This window comes from Plectropomus leopardus, chromosome 7 (genome assembly GCF_008729295.1).
Source record: "Plectropomus leopardus isolate mb chromosome 7, YSFRI_Pleo_2.0, whole genome shotgun sequence".
Classification (NCBI taxonomy): Eukaryota; Metazoa; Chordata; class Actinopteri; order Perciformes; family Serranidae; genus Plectropomus; species Plectropomus leopardus.
In genome coordinates this window covers 23,699,144-23,722,677 of record NC_056469.1, presented here as the reverse complement: position 1 = coordinate 23,722,677, position 23,534 = coordinate 23,699,144, and the positions used below count along the sequence as shown (strand labels likewise).

The 23,534-nt window shown below is 40.4% G+C and overlaps 1 protein-coding gene and 1 long non-coding RNA gene across 2 annotated transcripts in view; both read left to right on the top strand.

The window, feature by feature from the left end:
• Positions 1-18,109, top strand: part of si:ch73-22o12.1 (nectin-2) — a 92,803-nt gene extending 74,694 nt beyond the window's left edge. The window contains exons 7-10 of the mRNA XM_042489349.1: positions 12,728-12,863; positions 13,020-13,077; positions 13,213-13,299; positions 15,659-18,109. Of these exons, the coding sequence (XP_042345283.1) occupies positions 12,728-12,863; positions 13,020-13,077; positions 13,213-13,299; positions 15,659-15,865 (488 nt within the window). The 3' untranslated portion in view covers positions 15,866-18,109. The remainder of the gene's footprint in view (positions 1-12,727; positions 12,864-13,019; positions 13,078-13,212; positions 13,300-15,658) is intronic.
• Positions 18,110-18,256: 147 nt separating this feature from the next.
• LOC121945318 lies at positions 18,257-21,684 on the top strand. The gene is made up of 3 exons (XR_006105952.1): positions 18,257-18,321; positions 18,749-18,820; positions 21,623-21,684. It is a non-coding gene; the product is annotated as an uncharacterized LOC121945318 (long non-coding RNA).
• Positions 21,685-23,534: the final 1,850 nt, after the last annotated feature.

The window sequence follows — 23,534 nt, the reverse complement described above, 5'->3', positions numbered from 1 at the left end:
GCCAAGCAGCCAATCAGCCACATTTAAACAGTGATGAAACCATTCTTTATTCCCATTCAGATAAATTGAACTCTGAGCGTTTTCTTCTCCACCTTCCCATCTCTTATGTATTCTATTGTTGCTGTCCACCGCTCCCAGTGGCAATGCATAACTGAATGGCAATGGAGGAAACGTCTTTCTTAATGAGGGTTTGAATTCGAGTTCGGCAAGCGCGTAGTTTTTGGGTGTCTCGACAGCTCGCATTGTTGTGGTTTCTCTCCAGGGGCACGAGATGAAGAGGAAAGTGAATGAATGTGGAGAGCACGCAGGGCCATTATGGCTCTGTGTGTCATTAATCAGTCGCTGATGAGAGGCAGTTTGAGGGAGAGATGGGGCCTATTACCGCTATGGCACTCTCAGGACTCTCTGTGAGGCTCTTTTAGGCTGCCTTCTTTGCGGTCAGCAATACAGCAGGTACAAACACAGTAAACAACGCTTGAAAGGAAATCATTATCCCAACAAAAAGAGAGCCCACAACAAATTCTGTACGAGGATCATTAGTTTTCGACGCTATCAAGCTGAAAGACATACGTAACTTTTCTTTTGCCACACATACTTATTCGATTTCTCTGCCTCCTCCTACACGTCTTTTACTTCTCCGCCCTCCAGCTCGAATCTTCTATTCTCTCAGTTCTATGTTCTTTTCCTATATGTTCTACACCATCTTCCCTCCTTCGCCATCTCTGTCTCTCCTCTGTGCGTTGTTTCCTCTCTGGCAGTCTATGTGAGGAACTTGGTAGGAGGGCGACATGAAGAGCACTCTCATGTGAGTCGGCGAGAGTTGAGAGGAATGAACGAACTGACTCTCCACGCTTTAGAGAAAGAGGGAGGAAAGGAGCGCTCGCCAAGTCCTAGACGTTATTCTTTTTTTCCCCCCTCTCATTATATCTAACATTTTTGCACAGCAGGCTGCTGAATTGATTGCAGTACACACAGGCTATTACAGTGTGGCATCCCAGCTGTAGGAGAGAAATCTAAGAGGATAGCAGAGTTTAAGGTTGTATGTGTCGCTGAGTTGTGGGTAATGAGGTGAGAGTCCCTTCTAGCCAGAGGTTAGCAGTGGTTAGGAGGGCAGGTAAACATACCAGCTGCTCCTGACTGCCTGGCCTCAAGGCCGCAGTGACACTGGTGGAGGAAGAGAGCGTGGTGTGGGGGGAAGGAGCAGGAAAAGCAGGGCGAGAAGATGGATGGGAGGCCTGAAGGCATTGTGAGGTAAAATAGGTGACTGGATATTCTCAGATTGCAACATATACTGTGAATTACACTATTTCTTCTGAGTGGGTAGGTTAGCTGCTGGTTACCTCACCTCATAATCTGTAATTTGATCTAACTGATTACTATAATAACCAAGACTAAACTAACAAACACATTGTCTTGTGTGTAACCCTGTAATGTAGGACACCTGCTGCTTTTTTGAATGCCCTTTGAATCTTTCACTTTCGCTCTTACAGCGAGAACAGTTTGACATTTTGGGAAAATATGCTTATTGGCTTTCTTGCAGAGACTTAGAGGAGGAGATCAAACAGATTTCCAAGTCTATACACTAAGTATAGAGCTATAAAGCCAAGATGTGAATAGCTTATCTTATCATAGAGAAGCGGTGGGAAAACAGCAAACCTGGCTCCTTCTAAACTAAAAAAAATAAAAATCTGAAGCTCAATAATGAACACATTACACGGCAACTTGTGTCTTTGATCTCTACAAAAACACAACTGTAAAAACTAGAGTTTGTTTTTTTGGGGGGTGTGTGACCTGGCCCACGCATTGACTTCCCAGAAACTTGTCACAACTTGTCAAATAATAATTGTTGCAGCACATAACTTGGTGTAAAACTGTTAATGGTCCTGAACTGAATAACTCATTAAAACCAACCTTATCATAAAAACGAACACTTAAACAAACATCAGGGTGATGAGAACTACCTTCAGTGACAGAAACCATCTTTTGGAAACATTTATTTGGCATGTACTTTGAGTTTTTAGTTTGGACTATGTCCCATTTACTAACATGGAGGGGCAGCTTTATGACCTATACTGCAGACAGACACAAGGGGGCGAGCAAGATTGAAAAGTTACACTTTTATCTCTGTAGCACCACAATGCCTCAGTTATACTGCTGTTGTGACACCTTTTACTTTTATCAAAAAATTGCAGCTTTTGCAATATGGATATGGACTTGGCCATATTGCAGTTTTAATAATATTTAAATTGATTTCACAGCCATCCCCTGTAGTACAGTTGGTGTTTTAAAAGGTTAGTTCAGATTCACCAAAGTCACACAATTAGGGTAAAATTAATGTTGTTGTCAAAGAAATCGGTGACTTTGAGAGAATAAATTGATATAATAGCTAAACTTCCCCATTGGAAAGGACTGTCTGAAGGTAAGCTTTACTGGTGAAAATATTCCAAATATAGCCTACACTTGAACTGATAAGTTTTTTTTAGGTGGCTAAAATATATTTTGCTAATGTTTCTCCACAGCAGTGCAAAGCTTAGCCTCTGTGTCAGTTCTCTAAACTGGGGGGAGTGCAGTCCGCCATTTGATGTATGTAACACACTGACTATGTACTTAATACAACCCCACTACAAAAGATCTAAACTTTTCCTTTAAGACACAGACATGAGGGTGGTATTGATCTTTTCATCTTCCTCTCAGCAAGAGGGTGAATTATTGTATTTTTTTTAATGTCTAACTATTCCCTTAAACACTAAATCCTTACATTTTTTAAGAACTGGGGAAAAAAACAACATTTTTATGATTTATTAACTTTAACTGCAATAGTGTTTTCTTGTTTTGTAAAACTCTGTTTCATGATTCCAAGTCAATTGCATTAAAACTTCACTAAATTAGTTATTAACTGTTTTTTTTACACAGGTTTGAAAATTATCTTTTGTTTGTCCACTGTGACTGATTGATTCCAAAATCTACCATCCACTTGATAGATTGCAGTTGTTTTTTGGCTGGTGAGTAAATAAAAATCTAGCAGCAATTTGCATATTTTACAAGCATTTGGCAGGTGGCTGGTGCTAATTTCCATTTCTGAGCATTATACAGTTTGTCAACGAGCAGCAGTTTGTTAAGTGATAGTAAGATTTTACATATATTTCATATATTATTATGTACTTTACCTAACTGATAATGGCAGTTCATTATTGTGTCTCAACAATCTTTCAACAAACATTATTTTGTGTTTGTCGACGTGTCAAAACTGCAGTGTTTTACAAACATCCCTAGAGACCCTTCAAATGTTTGTTTACCTTAAGATAACAAACTCTACCATTTAAATGTATTCCTGGAGGCAGTTTTCTGTTTATTAGAGAATAGAAAATATAATCTGTGCTTATACCCTTACAATTATTCTGAGTTATTACAGAATTTATAGTAAAGTACAGTCATAAAATAAACTGCATGTTAAATATACAGCATGTAGCATTTTAATACCATCACTTTAATTTTGAGACGGTTGTGTAACGTATCATAATTAGCTTAATGTGTTTGATATTTAAAAGTGCTAAAATGGGTTTAGACATTTAATGTGCTCCTGTGGATGTGATGACAGTCTGACCTGTGCTTTTTGAGCACTTGTTATTCTTCTGTTAAGCTGTTTCCAGCTCTACCTGTTACCTCCTACCCTTCTGTGTGTGTGTGTGTGTGTGTGTGTGTGTGTGAGAGAGAGAGGCAGACAGAGAAAGAAGCAGAACCAGAGCGCTGCTTGTAGTACAACAGATCATTCATGTCCTGAGCAGACAGCTACATTTGGCTAATGCAACCCCGCTTTCTCTGCTGGCTGCAGTCGACCACCTCAGTGCCAGTGTAAAGTGGACTGTAAATATTGACAGGCAGACAGCAAGAGGCGAACAGCGACCTTGTCAGAGAGAGAGAAGGAAAGAGAGGGAGATGGAAGGGAGGGGATGACGGAGGCATGGAGAGGGGGAAGAGATGGAGCAAGAGAGGGAGGGAGAGTGAGTTCCTGCCTTCTCCCAAGGCAACTGAGTGTGCTTTGATGCACTGTGGCAGGGAACACACTGTCTCCCCAGAGAGGGAGAGGGAGAGCGGCGTCACACACACACACACACACACACACACACACACACACACACACACACACACACACACACACACACACACACACACACACACCCACCCACCCACACACCATACAGAGTTTTCACATTACCACCACACAGCTTTTTAAAATGTCAAAATGCAAACACACACAAACACACACACACACACACACTCCCAGTATGTACACTCAGACGCAGTGTCAGTGACATGAATTTAATCCTCAGACAGCTGAAATGCACAGGGTTGAGCTCCAGAATCACAGTAGATTAGAAATGACCAACATCACTGATCTGCCCAAACCAAAAAGCCTTGGCAACAGCATCACACACACACACACACACATACACACACACACACACACACACACACACACACACACACACACACACTCAAGAAATTCAGTCAGCGTTTCAGTCACATCTGTAGAGTCTGTCCTCTCGAAGCTGGTCGTGTTGTCCGAACAAGCCCAATCAATTTGATGTGATTTGTTTTGTGCCGAAATGAATTGTAATTGCATCATGAGTGCAGCTGAATAGTAAATGACAGTGATCGCGATGGTGATTGTGAAAGTGGGTGTAGCAGGTCTTCAACTGCCATAAAATTAATGTCAGAGGTAGCTGCAGCACTCAACTCTGTAGCACTTGCATTGATTGTGAATAATTTAAGTGTGTGTGTGTTCAGGCCTGCAGCTCATGTATGTAGCCTGTCAGTGCAGCCATAAGCTATTTCTGCTCATTTTTGCTCACTCTCTACTCCTCTTCTCTTCACTCTGTTGTGTGCAGTTACCCATGCAGTCGATTATTTGGTTACTGTATTACTCCTTCAGCAAGTGTATGCACTGCTCAACCTGTGTCAATAGATAGAGAGTGTGTGTGTTTCACCAAGTTAACCTCAGAATCTAAAGGCTAGGATTCCTCTTTTCTCTTAGTGAGCAATGAGATTACATGTACTGTTCTTTATCTTAATCTCTTTCAGAGGCCATCAATTCATTCGGTCCTAATCTCATCTCCAGGCACTCTGCTGTGTGACCGCGGTAGCCTTGTGTTTTTCTGTCCCGGGCGGGTACTGTGGCTTGTGTCTCAGCTCAAGTTCAAAAGGCTTTGAATTTTCTTTGCTGCAACTAAAGTTTCCGCTGACATCTTAAAAAAAACAACAAAGAAAAAAAGTTGCCGATATTAAAAGGGAATACCAGATCAAAAAAAAAATAAAAATGTTTGCTCCTTCAAAGACATTAATGGTGGTGGAGTGATCAAACACTGTGGATTTATATAATTAAATAAGCATTTCTCACTTTACTAAAAAGCATATTTGAGAGTTACTTAAAAGATGTGTGGGAGGAAAAGAGGGGGAGATGACGCACGGTAAAATTCACAAGCGGGACAATCCCACCGCCTGTGTACCACATGTGCAAGGCGAAAGGCCTGCTGAGTTAACAGGACACCTCAGGCTTTGGGTGTTTTGGTCAAATGTCTCTTTTAAAAAGTCAAGCTATTAGAAATGAATTTCATCATCAGCTACAGAAGGATTGTTTTTTTTGCTGACCATTGGTCTGTAATCTCTTAAACCAAGACCAACCTCATGTATATGTCAATCTTTTCTCCAATGGATCTACAACTCTCTGGACAAGATGGACATTTCTGATTTTTAGCATTCGTTGGAATAAAAGCTTGTGTAGGTGTGTGTGCACGTGCCGTGTGTGTGCGCCTGTGTGTGCACAGATTTATAGAAGGGGTCAGGGAGGGTAATAAAAACAGGCTTATCTCTACTCGTTAGGCACAGGAGATAAGAGATGCAGAGGGAGACGCTGGAGATTTGCGCTGTCGTATTACCGGGCCAAACAAGCGAATCCCAAATTACACCGGCGATGGAGCAGGATGACAGGAAAGAGGGATGATGGAAGTGAAGGAGGGATGGATGGAAAGAGAAGGGAGGGGGCAGAGATAAATGCAGCGAGCGCCCGGCCTGTGCTGGGATGCTGAGGATAGGCCAGCATGTTAACCTTAATCCCTTCAGGGAGCGGCATAAACACACAAGAAGAGAGAACACAGGATTGAGTGGAAAAGAAAGGGATGTGAGATCTTTGTCTACCCGCTCTCTCCTTCATCCCCTCAGTGTGTGATCAGCCAGTTGCAGGCAGCAGCCGGGAAATCCCTCTGTATTTATCTGGAGCCAACGTCTTAATCACAGCCTCCATCTCACTTCCTGCTCCCCTCACCCTCTCTTCCGCTTTTGATCCGTCTCTTCTCACCTCCTCGCTCCTGAATGTCACTCACCCGAACTCCTGTGTTTGGACCCCCGTCATCTCGACTTGACTCATCTCGCAACGAATCCTGTTTCCCTGAGTCCTCGTTTCAGCTTTACCGTCAGTGACTCATATGCGCTAAGTTTTTCAAGGAGTGCTGATCTGTCTCCTGAATTTTTTTCCCCCTCTTTGTAAAAGTATTTTGAGACAGAAATGAAGAGAATAAAGGTAAAACTAAAAAAAAACCCACAAAAAACACCACTGGCTGCAGAGCTGCGGCCAGTATCTAACCATGCAGCCTAAAGCTCCAGAGATTCTGGTGGTATTTTCAACTTGCTGAAGTGGGTCTGCGGTAATTTCAGACAGTTTCAGCCAGCCATCCAGGCTCATCTCCTCTTCCGTCACTCCCACTCCACCCCCCCTCCTCTGTGCCTCGTGGGAGAGTGGTGGTCTATGGTTGACTGGCTTGGCCAGGCAGGCAGGCAAGGGTGAGCAATGGAGGGCTCACATATAGGAAGAGATAGATGTGTATCTGACTGGAAGGTCCCTGCATTGATCCACTGACAGAGATGGAGCTGACCTTTAACTGAGTTTGGACCATCTCTGCATTCACAGTGAAGAAAAAAACATATTGTGAGACTGAATATAGAAAACAGATCTGTTGTTGTTTTGTGCTTGTTATTGTGTCTGTTCTCATGTATGTAGATGTGTATTTGTGTATGCATGTGATGTTTGTCTGGAGAGGAGAAGCAGTGGGGCAAAGGGCACGCTGCAGACCAGTGTGTTTGTGTAAATATGTCAGTCTGAGTGATGAGGATACAGCAGAGGATGCCAGCTGCTTCTTAATACAACGTCGTGTGAGCACGTGCACGAGTGCGTTTTTTGTTTGCACGGGTCCATGGCCTTGCTGCACTCTATATGTGTGGGGTAAGTCTGGTAATATGTCCTTGGCGAAGAGCTGCAGGGATTTGAACAGGCCCAGCTAGTGTGCAGTACAAACACACACACACACACACACACACACACTCCTCTCTCTCGGTCTGGGATGTTTCATTAGCGCAAGACATGGCTGGTGTCCAGGGCCAACACAGAGGGCACACTCAAGTCAAGTCATTCACACACAAGCACCGCCACCTCAATCCTGAAAATTGGCCTCTTTTTCCTGCAGATCGCTCTTCTCTATCAGGGGTTATCAGTGAGGAAGGAACAGCTTTCTACCTGAAACCTGCTGAGTGAAAATGACTTTGGTTGGATAATGATGCCTGTGAGATAAAGCAAAAGGAGAAGGGAGGGGGGCCTCCTATAGAGTTTAAAAAAAAAATTAAAAAAACATCCCAGGAGGCAAAATGGAGGAGGGAGCGAGCAGTGTGATGATAAACAGACACGGCACTGGAATGAGGAAGCAGTAACACAAAAACCATGGAAAGACCAGGCAGGTATCAGGTTTAGAATGAATGTGGCCTGTGGTTCCTGTGTTTTGGGTTTAAATGGACACAGCACCACCATGTGGCAGATAGTTTACACTACATACATTTGAAGTGAAGTGATTAAATGCCAAATTTTAGTTGCAACAGTTGGTAATCTGATAGAGCCTGAGTGCCTGCTAGTGCTTCACATCCAGTCTGTCTCTGCTGCTTGAGTTTCTGTGAAGACACTTTGGTGTTTAATTCTTCTATTTTTGTGTTTAAATCACCCCTCCTTGTCTGTTAAATTACTTTGTGGAAAATACTCTTCAGACCCACCGTGACTTTGAAAATGCCATCGTAAAATGTTCTCCACACTCCTTCATGACAGTCCTTGTAAAAATCTGACTAATTATTTAGCATTGTTCATTTCAAAGTTCACATTCTTTGTTCATTTATAACCCAAAGTCTGTGTTTTATGGGCGAGCTGAAACAAAAGTAGGTTTTACAAGCTCATGGTGAGACACTTTTAAGATTTGGACTGTTGCATGAATAATTAGTTTTCATTTCCTGCAGCCGAGCTGAGCCTGAATTTCCTCTCCAGCATAACAGCTGCTTGCCCCCCCTCTCTTTATTGCAGAAGTGTTAGAAACCATCAATAACCTTTATGCTGTGAGTCCAGAGGTTGAGGTGATATTTACAGAATGTCAGGATGATGTTTTGGCATTTTTTTAAAAACACTGTTGATTTTTAGAACAGGATGATTTCAGAGAATTCTATCAGTTTGCTCTAATGCAAACTTTAAGAAGAGAAATATGTTGGTAGTGCCAAAATATTACACTAATCAATATCCCAAAAAATATCTTGTCTCATATAACAGTACTAATAAAATTTAAATCACCTCTCCTTTCATATAACTCAATTTTGCTGTAGAACAAACTTTATCCAAATGCATTTTATTGCATATTTTATTCTTTTTAATATTAAAGTTGGGATGGGCAAAAAATAAAAATGTCAGAATTTAAAAATACACCCTCCTCCTGCAGCTCCCCCCTCTCTGTCCCAGGTTTCTCCCACCAGACAACCACAGGCATATGCACATGTTTTATACAGTAACCCAGTGTCTCTCATACTTTGATTTTAATGTTTTTTGATTGTAGAGTTGTACAGCTTAGCCCCTCAGCCCCTGCTTGCCCCACTTTCTCTCTGTCTGTCTCTCATACCATAAAAAACAAGACTTAGCAAGCTAACATTTGCTCATAACGCCCTCTCTCTGAAATGACCTGTGATTGGCCATAGTCCTGTCACGGCCTACATTTTCAAAAGCCTGAAAACAGCCAAGAGGAGGTGCAGAAGTCTAGTTTTCTCTCAGATTACGTCAATTACAATATGCTTAAATGTTATTATGGGATTTTTGCCCAATTATGCCAAAATTAAACAGCCTACCCCAGCTTTAAATATATACTATATGTAGGCTTGTGCCATATTTTGCAATATATTAAAATACAACTTGTGGTTCTTTTTGCTGTTTGAATCCAGTTTATCCAGAGCATGTCTTACTAACAAGGTACTGAAAGCAAAAGTGTAATTCAGGTTTGATTTAAAACTTGAGAATAACACACATAACATGTAAAAAAAAAAAACCCCACACATCCAGAGTGTGTGCTGTGGCAGTTTGTGTCCCTCCCAAAGCAGAAAACTACTTTAGATGCAATGAGGGCACCACATGTTGGTTTTTTAGCACTGGGGGGAAAAAACAATGGAAAACTTATTTGTACCTCACAGAATAAATCCAAACAACATAATTAACTCAGTTCACCCCATCAAAAGAAGATTTTCTATTTATTATATCGAGGGAATCCTTTTGTTTCATGGTTAAAAGAGCTGAAAAGCTTAGTGATTATTGCTGTGACTGTGCAGATTAAGGTGCACATTGTGCTTTTGATATTGAAGGTTCACATCTTCTTTTATTTTTGTTTCTCAAATGTCATGTCTTTCATTTTGTCATTCCCATGTTTTCACTTTTCAGAATGAATGTTTATAAGTCCATTGTGCAGATGGTTCACAGAGACTTCCAAATATGGGCTTCATGAATTACTTAGCACAATGAAAGCATTAAAGAGAGGGGAAAGCCAAAGCTGTTGTGCAACCAGGGTCAGCAGTAAAAGATGATGTGCTGGGTTGTAATGAGTAGCAAAGAAAGAGATGATCATTGGAACAACTTTGTATGTACGAAAGTATGAAAATTATTTTCAGGACATATTCAAAGAAGTCTATTGTTAGAGGAGAATTGTAATTAGAGGCCGAACAACATTCAATCATGACCCTTCCAATTACTAGGACCAGAGTTTGTTCTCATCAAATGAGCTTCAGATCCTCTCTGCCCTTTAACGCCCCCTCATTAGCATAATCCCCTGGGATTTTGGGGGGATAATGAGCCGGGTTGCACCTTCCGTAAACACACAGTGTGTGTGCGCGCGTGCGCTGTGTGTGTGTCGGCTCATGTTCAGTGTGGTCACGGTTCATTAGTGGAACCTCTGCATGATTCCTCTGGTTCATCTTAATCACCCATGTGACTCAACGCTCTAATCAAGACCCTCTCTGTACTTCAGTGTTGCACGTCTACACACACACACACACACACACACAGACACACACACACACACGTGTACACACACACACACTCACACACACTCATTTATAAAGTCATCCTCATCGTCGAGTCTCTTTTTTCTAACGCCACCCTTAGTCATGGGTCTGGTGTGGAGTAAATTAACTTGTCTAACATGCAGTTCTGCACTATTTTTCTTTTAATTAATGTTTGTTAAATCAGAAGTCCCCAACCTGGGGGGCAGGGCCCTCACAAGAAGTCACAAGATACCTCTGAGGGGTCATAATCATTGATGTATTAAGGGAACTGGATACAGCAATGGAGGAGGGCCTATTCATTCTTATGAGAGTTGCTCCGAGGTGCATGAAGCTAAAAAAAGTTCAACCAGGGGCGGAAGTAATGAATTACATCTAATCTTGTTACTGTAACGAAAGCTGCATTTACACTGCCTGCTACACTTTGCTATTATTTAGAAAGTGCCTCTGACGCTTATATCATATGTCACACCAGAGGTCGAGGTTTTTGTGTCACGCGTCATGCCTGTCACGCCTCTTTGATTGCGGGAGCAGAATGATGCCGCCGTCATTTGGTTCTGTGTAAAAATGCAAGTGTGGTATAAAGAAGGGACTTTATTGTGGCCCTATAGCGCAACCTCTGTGTAAAAGCGGCTTAAGTTTATTTGTGTGCTTGTACTTTTTTGAGTAATTTTACTTTTATGTAAGTATTTTTTTTATCACACTCTCCTACATTTTAAGTCGCATCTGTAACTTAGTAAAACAAAAGTCATATGAATCATTCATGAGAACGCTGTGTGAGAACAAGACTCAGTCTGACATTCAGACAGGTGAGTACAATAACAGCTCTCCAGATAAAAACGTCAACAGCCATTGCATTGCCAAGCATTGCATGTGTTAGCTACGAGGTATATATTTAAACTGTGAAGTCTCTCCTTTTCTGTTTGTGGCTGCAGCCGCTCTGCACTTGTTATTTTTAGACAGCTCCATGTTGTTATGCTTGATGATATTTTATTGTGCTGGCGGTTTTATGAGAAATGTCAGCTTATTTAATTTGGGTAGATAAATATTACTTTTTGCATCTGCTGCTGGTGTTAATTGATTTTTTATTTATTGTTGGCCATTTTTGTCTGAGTTTTGTCTCTTTTCTGGTAAAGTCTAGTGAGGTAAAACTGAATCATAATCACTTGAAGCCCTTGTGCAGGCTGCAAAGGGCCATCTTTAGAAATTGAATTTACTGTTGGTTGTGACATAAGGGGTCATGTTGCTAATGTTGTTCCACTAGTGCATACATAGACATTTATTACGATTTATTTTGTAGCCTAAAGTCACCACCCCCTTAACCCCTTTAATAATGTAACGCAGTGACATTTACACAGACAATATTGTAAGTGACTTAGTTTTTACTTTTCATTCGATAAATTTCTCATGAGTAAAATTTCTTTCAAGTAACACTACTTTTACTTGATTGCAATATTACTCTTTCCACCTTTGAAAATTACCCGGCTCTTCCGCAGCTAAGTGCATCAGTGTTTCCTTTTTTGCTATAATAAATGTGATAGATTTAACAAGTGCACCATTACTGTTTAACAAATGGACAAAATGGTAAATGTCGAGACATTGCTCTACTTCATGACATTGTTGTTTTATTACTTTCTCTGGCTTGGGAATCTTAACCTTGGGAACAAGCATACCATGATAAAAATTCCCCTTTTCAGGAATAAATTGAGAAAATCGATACCTCTCTCATATCTGTTTATTGGCTCTGAGCTGTTGCCAGGCGATTAGCAGACTAGAAGCTGCTGGTCCTAAACAATAAGTAGCCCCGCCCACAACTTCATGAATACTTTATTTATTTATTTTTTGGCAGAATGTGTTCCCGTTGAAAAGACACTAGCTGTCTCCAGCCCTTGTCTTAAGTTAAGCTAAGAGGCAGCTGGCTGTAGTGTCATATTTAACGGACAGACATGAAATTTGTATCTGTCTTCTCATCTAACTCTACACTGGAAAGCAAATACCCGGCAGGCATTTTTTCCAAGATGTCAAACTAGTCCATGAACTGTTGCTTTTTCTTGAGTGATTATAGATAGATCTACGCCCAAGTATGTAGCAGTCTGAATCACCAGTGGCAGTGCTCACAACTTATCAACATACAGGCGTTCAACAAGAGATATGAAGCTCCGAGTAGATTTATTTTGAGGGTTCATGAGGCAAACAGTTTGTGAACCATTTTTTGAATATCTAAAATGTAAGTTTGCGTTATTGAGTGGACGTTAGCAGGACCCTCCAGTTAAAGGGGAAATTCACATCACTGTCTCAATGTATTTTCTCTCTTTTCTTATTTTTGCAGGTACTCGTCTTCCAATGAAAGGCGCTACTACAGGCAGCATCGTAGGAGCCATTATTGGAGTCATAATACTGTTGGCCATCATCGGAACAGCTATCGCGATGTACCGCAAACACCGCAACAACAAACTCAACGGAGAGTGAGTACCTGTTTGACTTGATGAGTGTGGATGACTGCAGTTCACTTGATTATTGTTTTCTGTTTTTTATATTTGAGCGTTTATTCTGAAAATCGTTCATTAGATGAAATGACATGCTGGATGTCTCATATTTGTGTGGCTTTTTGTGTGTTTCAGTGGTCCACCCAAGTACAAGCCCCCTCCCCCTCAAAAGACCAACAGCTCGGCTAACAGAGTGAGTCACCATCCACAAATGCCTGCCAGAAACACATAAACCAGACAATTGTTCCAGGTTGTTCGACACAAAGCAAATTTAACAGATTTTTGATCACATCTTCTGAAACATGTTATCTGATGTGTGCATCCACAGCAAGTGAACTCAGGGAATGTCCCGGTGGCCGAGGACAGACCTCTGCAGAACCAATACTACTCTACCCAGAGTGCCGAGCCAGTTACCGTAAGTGAGCATGTTGGTTAAAAATGCAGAAGTAACACACACTCCAATTACTGTAAGTCTGTAGTGTACCCTGAGGACACGCACAGAGCATGTTGTGGAGCGGTATGAGTTTCTGTCAACATGAAAACAAGTAACACCGGCCTCCTCCAGTACACCCGGCTTTATTCACCAAATGTTTTCTGCAATCTTGCCGTGATCAAGGTGGTGTCTGAGATTGTTTAAGGTTTTTATGCATTATTACAACCTCTTCTGTCCTTTTTGAGGGTGTCCTCGAGTCCTGAAAAAGTCTCAAAATATAAGGCCTTAAGTAATTGAATTTAATTGAATTGTTTTAGATTTGAATTTGTGAGGTCTTAATTGTTACAAATATTTTATCTCATTCCCATTATGCATATTTGAATTTCTTTCTATCAAAATGAGTTAAGCTGTTCTACATAAAAAAAAATCTGAATTACTGATGTTACAAATCTTTGAAGTCTAGTGCTTTACTTTATACTTGCCCTTACCTGTTGGCAAAATTTAGATTATCCTAACTCACTCTAATAATCACGTTCTTACAAAAAACCTTCCCGTTACCATGAGACCTCATATATACTTATTCTTATACCTTTCTGCAATACTAAGAAAAATCAGCCTTTAAGGTCCCATATTAACCACATTTGTAGGTTCATACTTGTATTTGGGGTTTTACTGGGTTGTGTTTATATGCTTTAATAAAAAATATACACATTATTTTTCTCATACTGTCTGCCTGAATATACCTGTATTCACCCTCTGTCCAAAAGTTTGTGTAAGTTCTTATGCCTTGTTTAACGTCACAGTTTTTGAAAGTCGGCACCCCTCTGTGGATTGAGCATTTTGATACTTTCACAGGATTTATATAGCTAATATATCTGCTTTTTAATTAAAAAAAAAAGACAAAGAAATCTGACTTCCACAATAAATTTCTTCAGTAGGTCTTAAAATGTATTTAAGTGTCTGCTGTCTTTAGGCACCCTGTTTTGGATCCTACAGTGTTCTTAAATGTTGTGCAGCCAAACCTCATCAAACTGCTCACACATTTCCCCATAGTTGGAGAAAACATTTAGAATATACTGTAATGTCACACTAAACTATTCCTGGGTGCAGACCTCAAATGTCATGCAGTGTTTCATTAATACTTAGCTTTTTTGCACAATGTAGAATAAATGTTATGTCTATTTTAAGATGTTTCAGGAAACACTGGGGTTGAGGGTTGAAAGTTTTCATGAAAACAACATAGAGAAAACTTTTATTTACTTAATCTGTTGTCACACTATGAGTTCATGGATAAATGAAGGTGTGTTTTTTATTCATTTTATTTCCCACTTTAACTATCCCCTCTGCTAGCATGGAATTCAGAGGACTGTGAATGAGCTGCAATCTCATTGTTTCACAGAAGAGTATCTCAGATGAGGCTGATATTCAGACTGAATGGCCATTTAGTGAATCAGAGGTCTGGAAACAGGCTAATTTCAGACACCACTGACTGGAGTCGGATAAACTTTGGCTAATGGTGTGTGACACTGCACAGCTGCAGTAGTGTTAGAAATACACTGATTAGTTTGATTTTACAATAGCAGTGGTCCACTTAAGAGGTAATATGAAGCAATGCAGTTCACTACTGCAAAGTCAAATTATAAGTAGATACACCCGTACTCTAAAATATAGACAGAATACTGCTGTATCCTGCTCAGTCTTTTCAGAAATTCATGAAGGAAATCCTGATTGCAAAAAAGAACTGTGCACCAGATGCTGTTAACCCTCTAAAACCTGAACAAATTGCTAATTTCTTTTAAAACCATGTGGAGGAGGCACAAAACAATCTTTAGAAGAAAGGACCCAAAAACTGAAAATTAGAAAAGAAAGAAAGAAAAAAAAACTTGGAAATGACCTGGTGAAAATTGATTTTAAAAAATGTGTTTTTCCATAAAATTATTTAAAATGTTATTGGTAATTACAAAAACAAAACATTTATAGTAATAATAATTTTCCCTAACAATTTTCTTTTTTCCTTAGACATTTTTCCCCACCTTTTTTTTTTTTTTTTAATATTTATCTAAATTCGCTTGTATCTTGCAATTTGTGGAACAGTTCTTACCAAGTTGCTAATTGCCCTTTTCCACATGTTTTTGAATGAAATAAAGCTCATTTGTGAAAGGTTCAAAGGTTTAAAAACTTGCACAAGAAAAATGGTGTCACTCCAGGTTTCAGAGGGTTAAAACAGAAGCTAGTGGGATGAAACTTGAGTAGAGATGCAGTATTTACAGCTGATTGACCCACACAGAAATTTCATCACACATGAAGGTTGACATCTTTACTGTTCCCTTGTTTCTGGCAGGACCTGGATGCCTACCATGATGATGAAGATTATGGTCATGATGGGAGGGAGCATTATTACTCTGCTGCCCCCTCCGGCTGGGATGATCCCGGAAACAATGAGGTCCCGCCTCCTTACATGCGCACAGACAGCGACCCCCAGGACTACCATCAGGGCCCCAATGTCAACCGCGGGGATAGCTTTGTGTCGCCTGCCATGTTTGTGTGAGAGGACACGGAGTTGGAGGCGTGTGTGTGTATGTGTGTGTGCGTGCGTGTGTGTGTAAATATGTGTATAACTGGGTGGGTGAACATTTCTGCAGGCTCACATGAGAGAGAGATAGCTTGAGCTCTGTGAAAGTGTGAGGACTTGTGAATGTGAATTTTATGCTTGGCTATATATTTTCAAGTCTGTGATGCAGAGCAAAACCTGTTTCGCCTTGTTTGTTTGAGAATATTTATCTGTGGTCAATACTCTGAAATAATCGGGTTTAGGTGTCGTGTTGCTCCTTTTGAGAATTTGACCATTTTTAAACCTTGATCAGCTTGAGCTAGCAAGATATAAGATGTTGCTTATGTACTGTATGCATGGCTGTATCAGACAGCTACAGGGATGTAATGAAGCTGTAGTTCTGTAAAGCAAATTTGTTTTGAAATGCTGTGTGTAAATGTTACATCATAGGACATGAACACATACTAAGTACGCTGTTGCATTGCAAAAGCATGTTTCAACACTGAATTGTCCTGCATTATTGAATGTGGAGCTACAGACACATTGTGGTTACTTACATGCATTTGTTAGCAGAAGCACAATGCGTGGGTGTTACATGTTGCCTCTGTCTAGTCGTATCTGTCTGCTGCTGTTGGTTTACAAACCCAGCTGGCATGAAGTCGGTGTAAAACAGACGCCCTGTGGAGAAGCTATTAGCTGCAGTTAATCGGACAGCGGCGAGACGAGACTCACAGACCGTGATAACATCAGGGTGTTAACTGCAGTGAGGGGGAGGGTTAACTGCTGCAGTAATACTATATTTGTGTTAATGTTTGATTTGAATAGTTTTTGTATTATTCTTATTTTTTTGCCTTCTTTGTGAACATTCAGTGACACCTCAGATGGAAAGAAACTCAGAGGGACAGATTTTTCAAGTGGGGTTGCATGAAGTATTTATCAGTACTCAATGTATTACATGCAGTAAATAGCGGTTGGGACACCCCCAGTTTGAAGAAGCAGACAGTCCAACACGGAAGCTAAGCAATGCACTGCTGTTGAGGGGTCAGCAATAAAACGTTTTTTAGCTGTGCACTATATTGAGAGTATTTTTACTGCTGTACCGTAATGTCAGACAGTGATTTCTTATTGCTCTCTTCAAAGCCAAACTCCACTGACAAAAACAATGATTTAATATCACTGAACAGTGGTGCTGCTGGTCTGCCTCTTCCTCGATTCGTTCATTTATTTGCGTTATTGTGTGGCTTTTGCATTTAAAAGGGTAAGTTTGGATTCACCAAAGTCACACAATAACATTAACTAACAAACTGATTGAAGCAGTGATAGATCAGCAGCTTCTGTGTTCATCGAGCTAAAATTACTGTTTTCTGAATGGAGTTTTGTGACCATAATGAGAGCATTAAAACTGAAGCTGTTAACGGCCTCCCCGTCTAAATTGATTGTCTAAAGAAAGGTAACACAGCAAAAAAACTCTCAGTATAACATACGCTTAAATGGATTCTTTGGGCTGCTGATATATGTTTTGTTGCTGCCCCCCCTCTACAGCAGTACATTACTCAGCTTCTGTGTTTGACTCTAACCTGCTTCTCCCAACCGAAGGCATGCTGTCAGACATCTACTTCATGTGACACACTGACAATGGATAAGTAGCCCATTCAACCCCAATTCAAAAGACCCAAACTATCCCTTTTAGAGCTAGTGACTCAACCTGTATGCTTATAACTGTAACATTTGATGTTTTTTTATTTGCATCCTTCCTTAAAGCCATAGTAGAACATTTCTCGGTTGCTCGAGCAGCACCAGTGCTGTATTTGTTGGGGATATCTGTTACTTTAAAAAACTTTTGTGCCTATTTTTTTTTTTTTTTTTTTTTACTTTGTCTACCAACATGCTCAGATGGATTAGGATAAATCTGGATTATGTCCATGAAATCTGTGGCAACTCATCTCCCTAGTGGAGGATTAAATAGTTTATGGAATCCAGACACAGAGCCTGCTAGTATACTGATATGTCCGTCCATTATCGGGGTCAAGGGTTGAACAGGTCACTGATACTTAGTCTGAATTGTGTCTGCTCCATCATAAACCCAAAGGTGTCTCTTTGTGTTTTAGTGCCAACCAGGTGATTTTAGCCTAATGAGAAATGTGATCTATTTTCTCCTTTACCGAATGACTTTAATTGCTCATCCTGAATTATATTTTAAAAGTGATCTTGACAGTTGATTCAATAAAGATTTAAACTTTGGCCATGGTTCAGTCACTTCTTCACTAGAGCTGCTAATCACTTCATTCTTTGCAGCTGCAGATGTTTTTCACCTCAGCTGTAATTCCCTCATTACACCACGTGGTAGCAGTGTGGACTGATAGTGTGGGAGGGTTTATCACAACAGAGTCACATGCATGACCAGCACCTGCCAACATCTGAATATTTTGGGAAACCGGAGGCTTCAGTTATTAGTAAGTATTGTCACTTTTATCAGTAAATAATAAGGGAGTGTTTAGGAACAAAATTGCGCCATTAGACCGCAGCTGTAGTACCTAAAGATGTCCACGTGAGGGCTCTAGATTTTAAAGCCTGAAACTGCAAGAGGCTCTAGCACACCTGATACAGTTGCAGGCACTTCTCTGCTTGCTCCCCTCATGTCTGACTCATCTGTTTCTATCTTAAGCTGTATTTCCTCCAATCCCGTACTCACAGTCCATGAAAAAGTCTGCAGGCACGAGAAGAAGGCCATTTTTAGATCAGCGTGATTCATTTCCATCACTGCAACTGCACCACTAGGAGCCAAAAAATGTGCAGTCTTAAATATGTGGAATATAATAAATTCATATGTGACTCTCGTGCACCGCTGACTCACATGTTTAAAGTACTTGTGTCTCGCAGCTCAGCCATATTAACTGGAGTGCAGCAGTGAGGCAGGCCTGGTGCAGAATCGTCTCCGTACTGCGGATGAAGGTGAGGCCTGAGAAGCAGCCCACTATGACTCTGCAGTCTGCTCTCTGCCTGTATTCTGATCACACAGGTAGATGAAGAGTCTAAGAAGACATGAATGTGTTAAAGATTTAATGCTGACTCAATGTATTTTGCAAACGAAGGCCATTCAAGACTTAAAATCAAGGTCAGCTTTGCAGAAGCACTGAAAACTCACCCTGACTTTCACTGTAAAGATGGCTCCTGTAAGCATTATTATTTATGTATTGATTCTAATTTTAATTGAGCTTCAGTACCCTTATGCTGACTTTGCAATGTACATTAAGATGCCTACTATATAAACATCTGGATCGATATATATGATCTGGGGATCCTGCAGGAGCTGTAACTCTCTCTAATGATTGTGTGTGTATTGATCGAAGGGTTGTTACAGTGGTATGATGGGAATGTACACACTGTCAATGGAGTACTCAGACGTATGGACAGACAACAAGGAGATGTTGAGATTCAATAAGTTAAAGGTTTTTTTGAGGATCAACAGAAAAGAAGAAATTTGTGATGAGATACTGCTCTCACTGTTCGCCGTGTTACTTTGCTGTAAACTAGCAGTGATCTGTGCAGTTGCGGCATTATGGGATTAACAGACTTTGTGAATCGGCAGCCAGGTAATGAGTGAGGGAGAAGGCAGAGAATAAACCTCTCATGCCTTCAATGCTGCTAAGCTGGTTAAAAATAGAGGCAGAAGAGAGGGATTGGGAGAATCGGCGTGGACAGAAAAGATGGGGGGGTGGAGAAATCGGCTGATTTGACTCCCAGCAAAGTAGGTAACGAGGGATTTATCAGGTGACCTTGACTGCCAGTAGAGCAAATGTGTGGTAAGGTGCACAAAGAAACATGCATCATGCATCCATGTGCATCCTGACAGCTCTCTGGGCAACCTGACCTGACAAACTCTGCCCAGGCTCATCATGTGTATGACAGTGATGAGCATGTTTGGCTGCATGCTGTTGGCTTGGTTGGTGAGTAGAGACGCACACACTTTTATAAACACAGGCCTGCTTTAGCACGACAAGGCTGAGGCCACCTTGGATGACCTTGAAAATCTATTTTTGGAGGTGGAAAGAAATACAGATTAAAGCTTGTTTGAACTAAGCAGCAATTTGACAAAGTTGGGTCATATTTTATCCTAAGAGGATGAGGATAATTTGGTTCAGTGATGCAGCATTTTCCACAGATCTGAACCTTCAGGAGTCTATGACACCCCTTTTTCACCAATATGGAGTGGGTTCAGCTATGGCTCCGGGATACCTAATTTTTAAGCAAAAGTCAACCAAAAGTTAAGTTATTCTGAATCTGGAAAGTTGGTTCCCTGTTGGAACTGAAGAAGAACGTTTTTGTTGTTGTTTTTGGTGGGAACCCTATTTTACAGATTGAAGAGAGAAGATGGAGAAGGCAAGTTGGGAAAAAAAGCACACAATGGTCTCATTATTATTTGGTTCATGCTTGTTTTTTTTAGATAAAAACAAATATATGTGACAACAAAAAAAAACATTTGCATTTAATCAGTGCAATATTGGTGTGGTTTCTTCTTTTCAAATATTTTGACCTGAAAATGATCAAAGTAGAATGAAACGTCTTCATTAAACATGTAGCATGGTGTAGGTTTGCAGGCATTGTTTTTTTTGTGTACGCTGTTTTTGATAGCCTAGCACTTTTATTGTGTATAAATACTCTCAATCAGTGCAGTCCGCCTTGTTGCTACTTGCTTTACTTTCATTGTACATTTTTCAACAAAACTGCTGGAAACTCAGGATGGTTCGCTAGATAGCACCAAAGTTTCAAGCATCCTGAACAGAACCGGTTTAAGCTAATTTGGTGGAAAGGAGGTATAATGGCCCTGACATACCAATCCAACAGTCAGCCACCAGTCAATGTTGGCCGGTGGTAGAGCGTTTGTTGCCCTTGTTGCTGCAGTATGTCCCCCACCATTGGCCCTCATCTCCATTTTTTTTGAAGATTTAGCATGCTTAATTTGCGTCAGAGGTGGCATATGTCGTCGGTGAATGAAATTACTCATTCATTGCAAGTTCAGAAACAGAACAGAAGTGAGAAAAGTAAACAAAGAGCTTCAGTCGAGAGGAAGTGAGATCCAAACGAAATTGGTATTATTAGGTAAGATTCATTTTTCTTTGGCTATTGACATCTTAAGTAGAAAGGTTTTCTGGTGGTTTGTGTTGGTGTTCACTGGCGCACAGTAAATATGCTTCGTTCTTTCAACACTGGATTGTTTTGTTAATGTGCTAACTGGCTAACTAGCATCAGTCTACCAGCGCCCCTTTGTGAATGGTGATTACAGACAACCGCCATCTGCTGGTTTGGAGAATTATTTCCTCTCATGAAGATGCAGAACATACGTGCTAGTTAGCTACTAATTGTAGTCTTTGCAGTACGTTCATGTGTAACTTTTTGGCTGAGACACTGGCAATGTGAGGCATTGCGTCAGTTTGCTTTATCGCTGCTAGTTCTTTGATGTTGGTTTGGTGTGTCTGGGCCTTAAGAGGATGATATGAACACATAGACACTCTATGGAGACAAAATGTCTGCGTCTGTAGTTTTTCAGCTTATGATAGTGAAAAAAAAGTAGTTGTATAAGAAGATTAGAATTTGGGTATCCATGATTGTATTTCTCCTCTAGCTTTCTAGAAGATAACTGCAGCTTCCTAAAGCTTCTCACCTGTTCTCATCATCATTTCTCTCCATCCCTCTCTTTCATTTATTTATTCATCCACCATCATCTTTCAACGGGGCCAATTCTGTAAACACCAGGCCAGAAGGACAAACTGTGTGAGAGGAGAGCAAGAGGACGAGGGAGGCACGAACACTGGCACCATGGTGAGTGACAATGTCGGGACGCCCGCGCAATGGGGAAGGCATGTGAGTGTGGAGAGGAATGGAAAGAGAGAGAAACTGATAGAGCGGGTGGAGTAGATAAGGGGCACAGGCTGTGAAGGAGGGAGAGAGAGAGAGCGAGAGAGGCTTTGGGGATTAAAGAGGAGATGAAGGTGGAGGGCAGACAAGGCCAACGGACAGCTGGGAGAGGCCTGGCTCAGCTCAGATTGGTTCAAATTTGTATGTTACTTAAAACTTACACATAGGGTCACTGAAATTGATTGTGAAAACAGAAATATATGAAGACTGAACAGCCTTCTTGATGTGGAAAACTTGACACAGTTGTAATGATATTGCATTTTGGAGAGTCTTTGCAACTGAACACAACAGTAAAACTTTATATTTAAACAAACACAGTACTATGACAGACACAAACAAACAGACAGTGTCATCCAGCAGACAGACTGATGACATAATGGTCCCACAGTGGTACTCAATATTACAGCACTTTGCTCTCTACATGCCTGAGGCAGGACCAGCAGTGACATATAGTGAACACAGCTACACTATGTTTTGTATTTTATTAGTACATGGTGATGTAACTAACAAGTTTATACTGTGATTATGATACTGTAAGAGTTTTCACCCGAAAGTTAAGAATTTTCATCTCCGTCTTTACAGATGATTTCTGTCATGACAGAAAAATGCTATCATATATTATTATTTAATGTCAACTCTTGAAAGACATTTTCTAATCATGTATGTCTCTGTACTGCTGAGCAAAAAAAAAATATTATCAGATTTATCTAATAATGGACAATTAAAACATACCAAGAAGAGCCTAAGAGCTCCACGGTGACGGCAAGAGATAATTACAGAATAATGGTAAAAATCAAAAACATTTTCTAAGGGTATCATAGGTGTAGATTTAGGGGGGAAGACAGGGAACACATCCTTTACAGTATTTAAAGCATGTGCATTTGTCTCCACTGACAGACCATGAAAGTAGCAGAAAACTCTTTATTTACAAAGAGTTTATATGACATTTATATCATAAATTAATGTAGAAAAGGCACGAAGTGGTGCATAAAAATACACAAGAATGCAGGAAATTAAGTGTTTGGTGCTGAAAAGTTTCTAGCACCCTACCCCATATGCTTGTCTCATATTTGCCCCTCTAATATTTAATGAAACCTACACCCTCAGCTAGCACAAGTAGAGAGGAGACGAGCACAATCTAGCCTTTCAAAAGTCTGCAAACATTAACTAGCATTAGCTACTAGGTGGTCAGTCATACCTAACTAAGTTAGACTGTAGCAACAAAAACCCTGAGCATTATAAAACCGAGCAGGAGTGTGTTTTATTGTTTATGAATTCAACTTTAGTTTGTGAGAGGAAAAATGTGTCATTTGTTCTTTTAAAAAGAAAAATTCAATACAGAAAATCAATTTTTGAATATTGAAATATCTGCAGAGAATTTTGAGTGTTTAATGTTAAAGACTATCAAAAATGTAATCTGGATATCAATGCTGAGAGATAAATATACATTGAAAATAGTTGTAAAATACCAGTTAAGGAAAATGTTGCTTGTTGTAGGTGAGTAGTGAGTGCTGCATGGGTCCATGGGTTTGTGTGACATCTGCAGCTTTTTTCCCCCCACAGCAGTTGTGATGCTGTTTAGTTGGTTTAAAATGATGTTTAATAATTAATGCTATCAACTCGAGTTGCATCATTCTTCTATACCTGCTGAGTGACTCCCTTTAAATGTCTCCACATTTTCTCGTTAAAAGAAACAGGACGTCCAACATAGCCCTTTTGAAATGAGCTCACAGCTAACCCTCGTATCGTA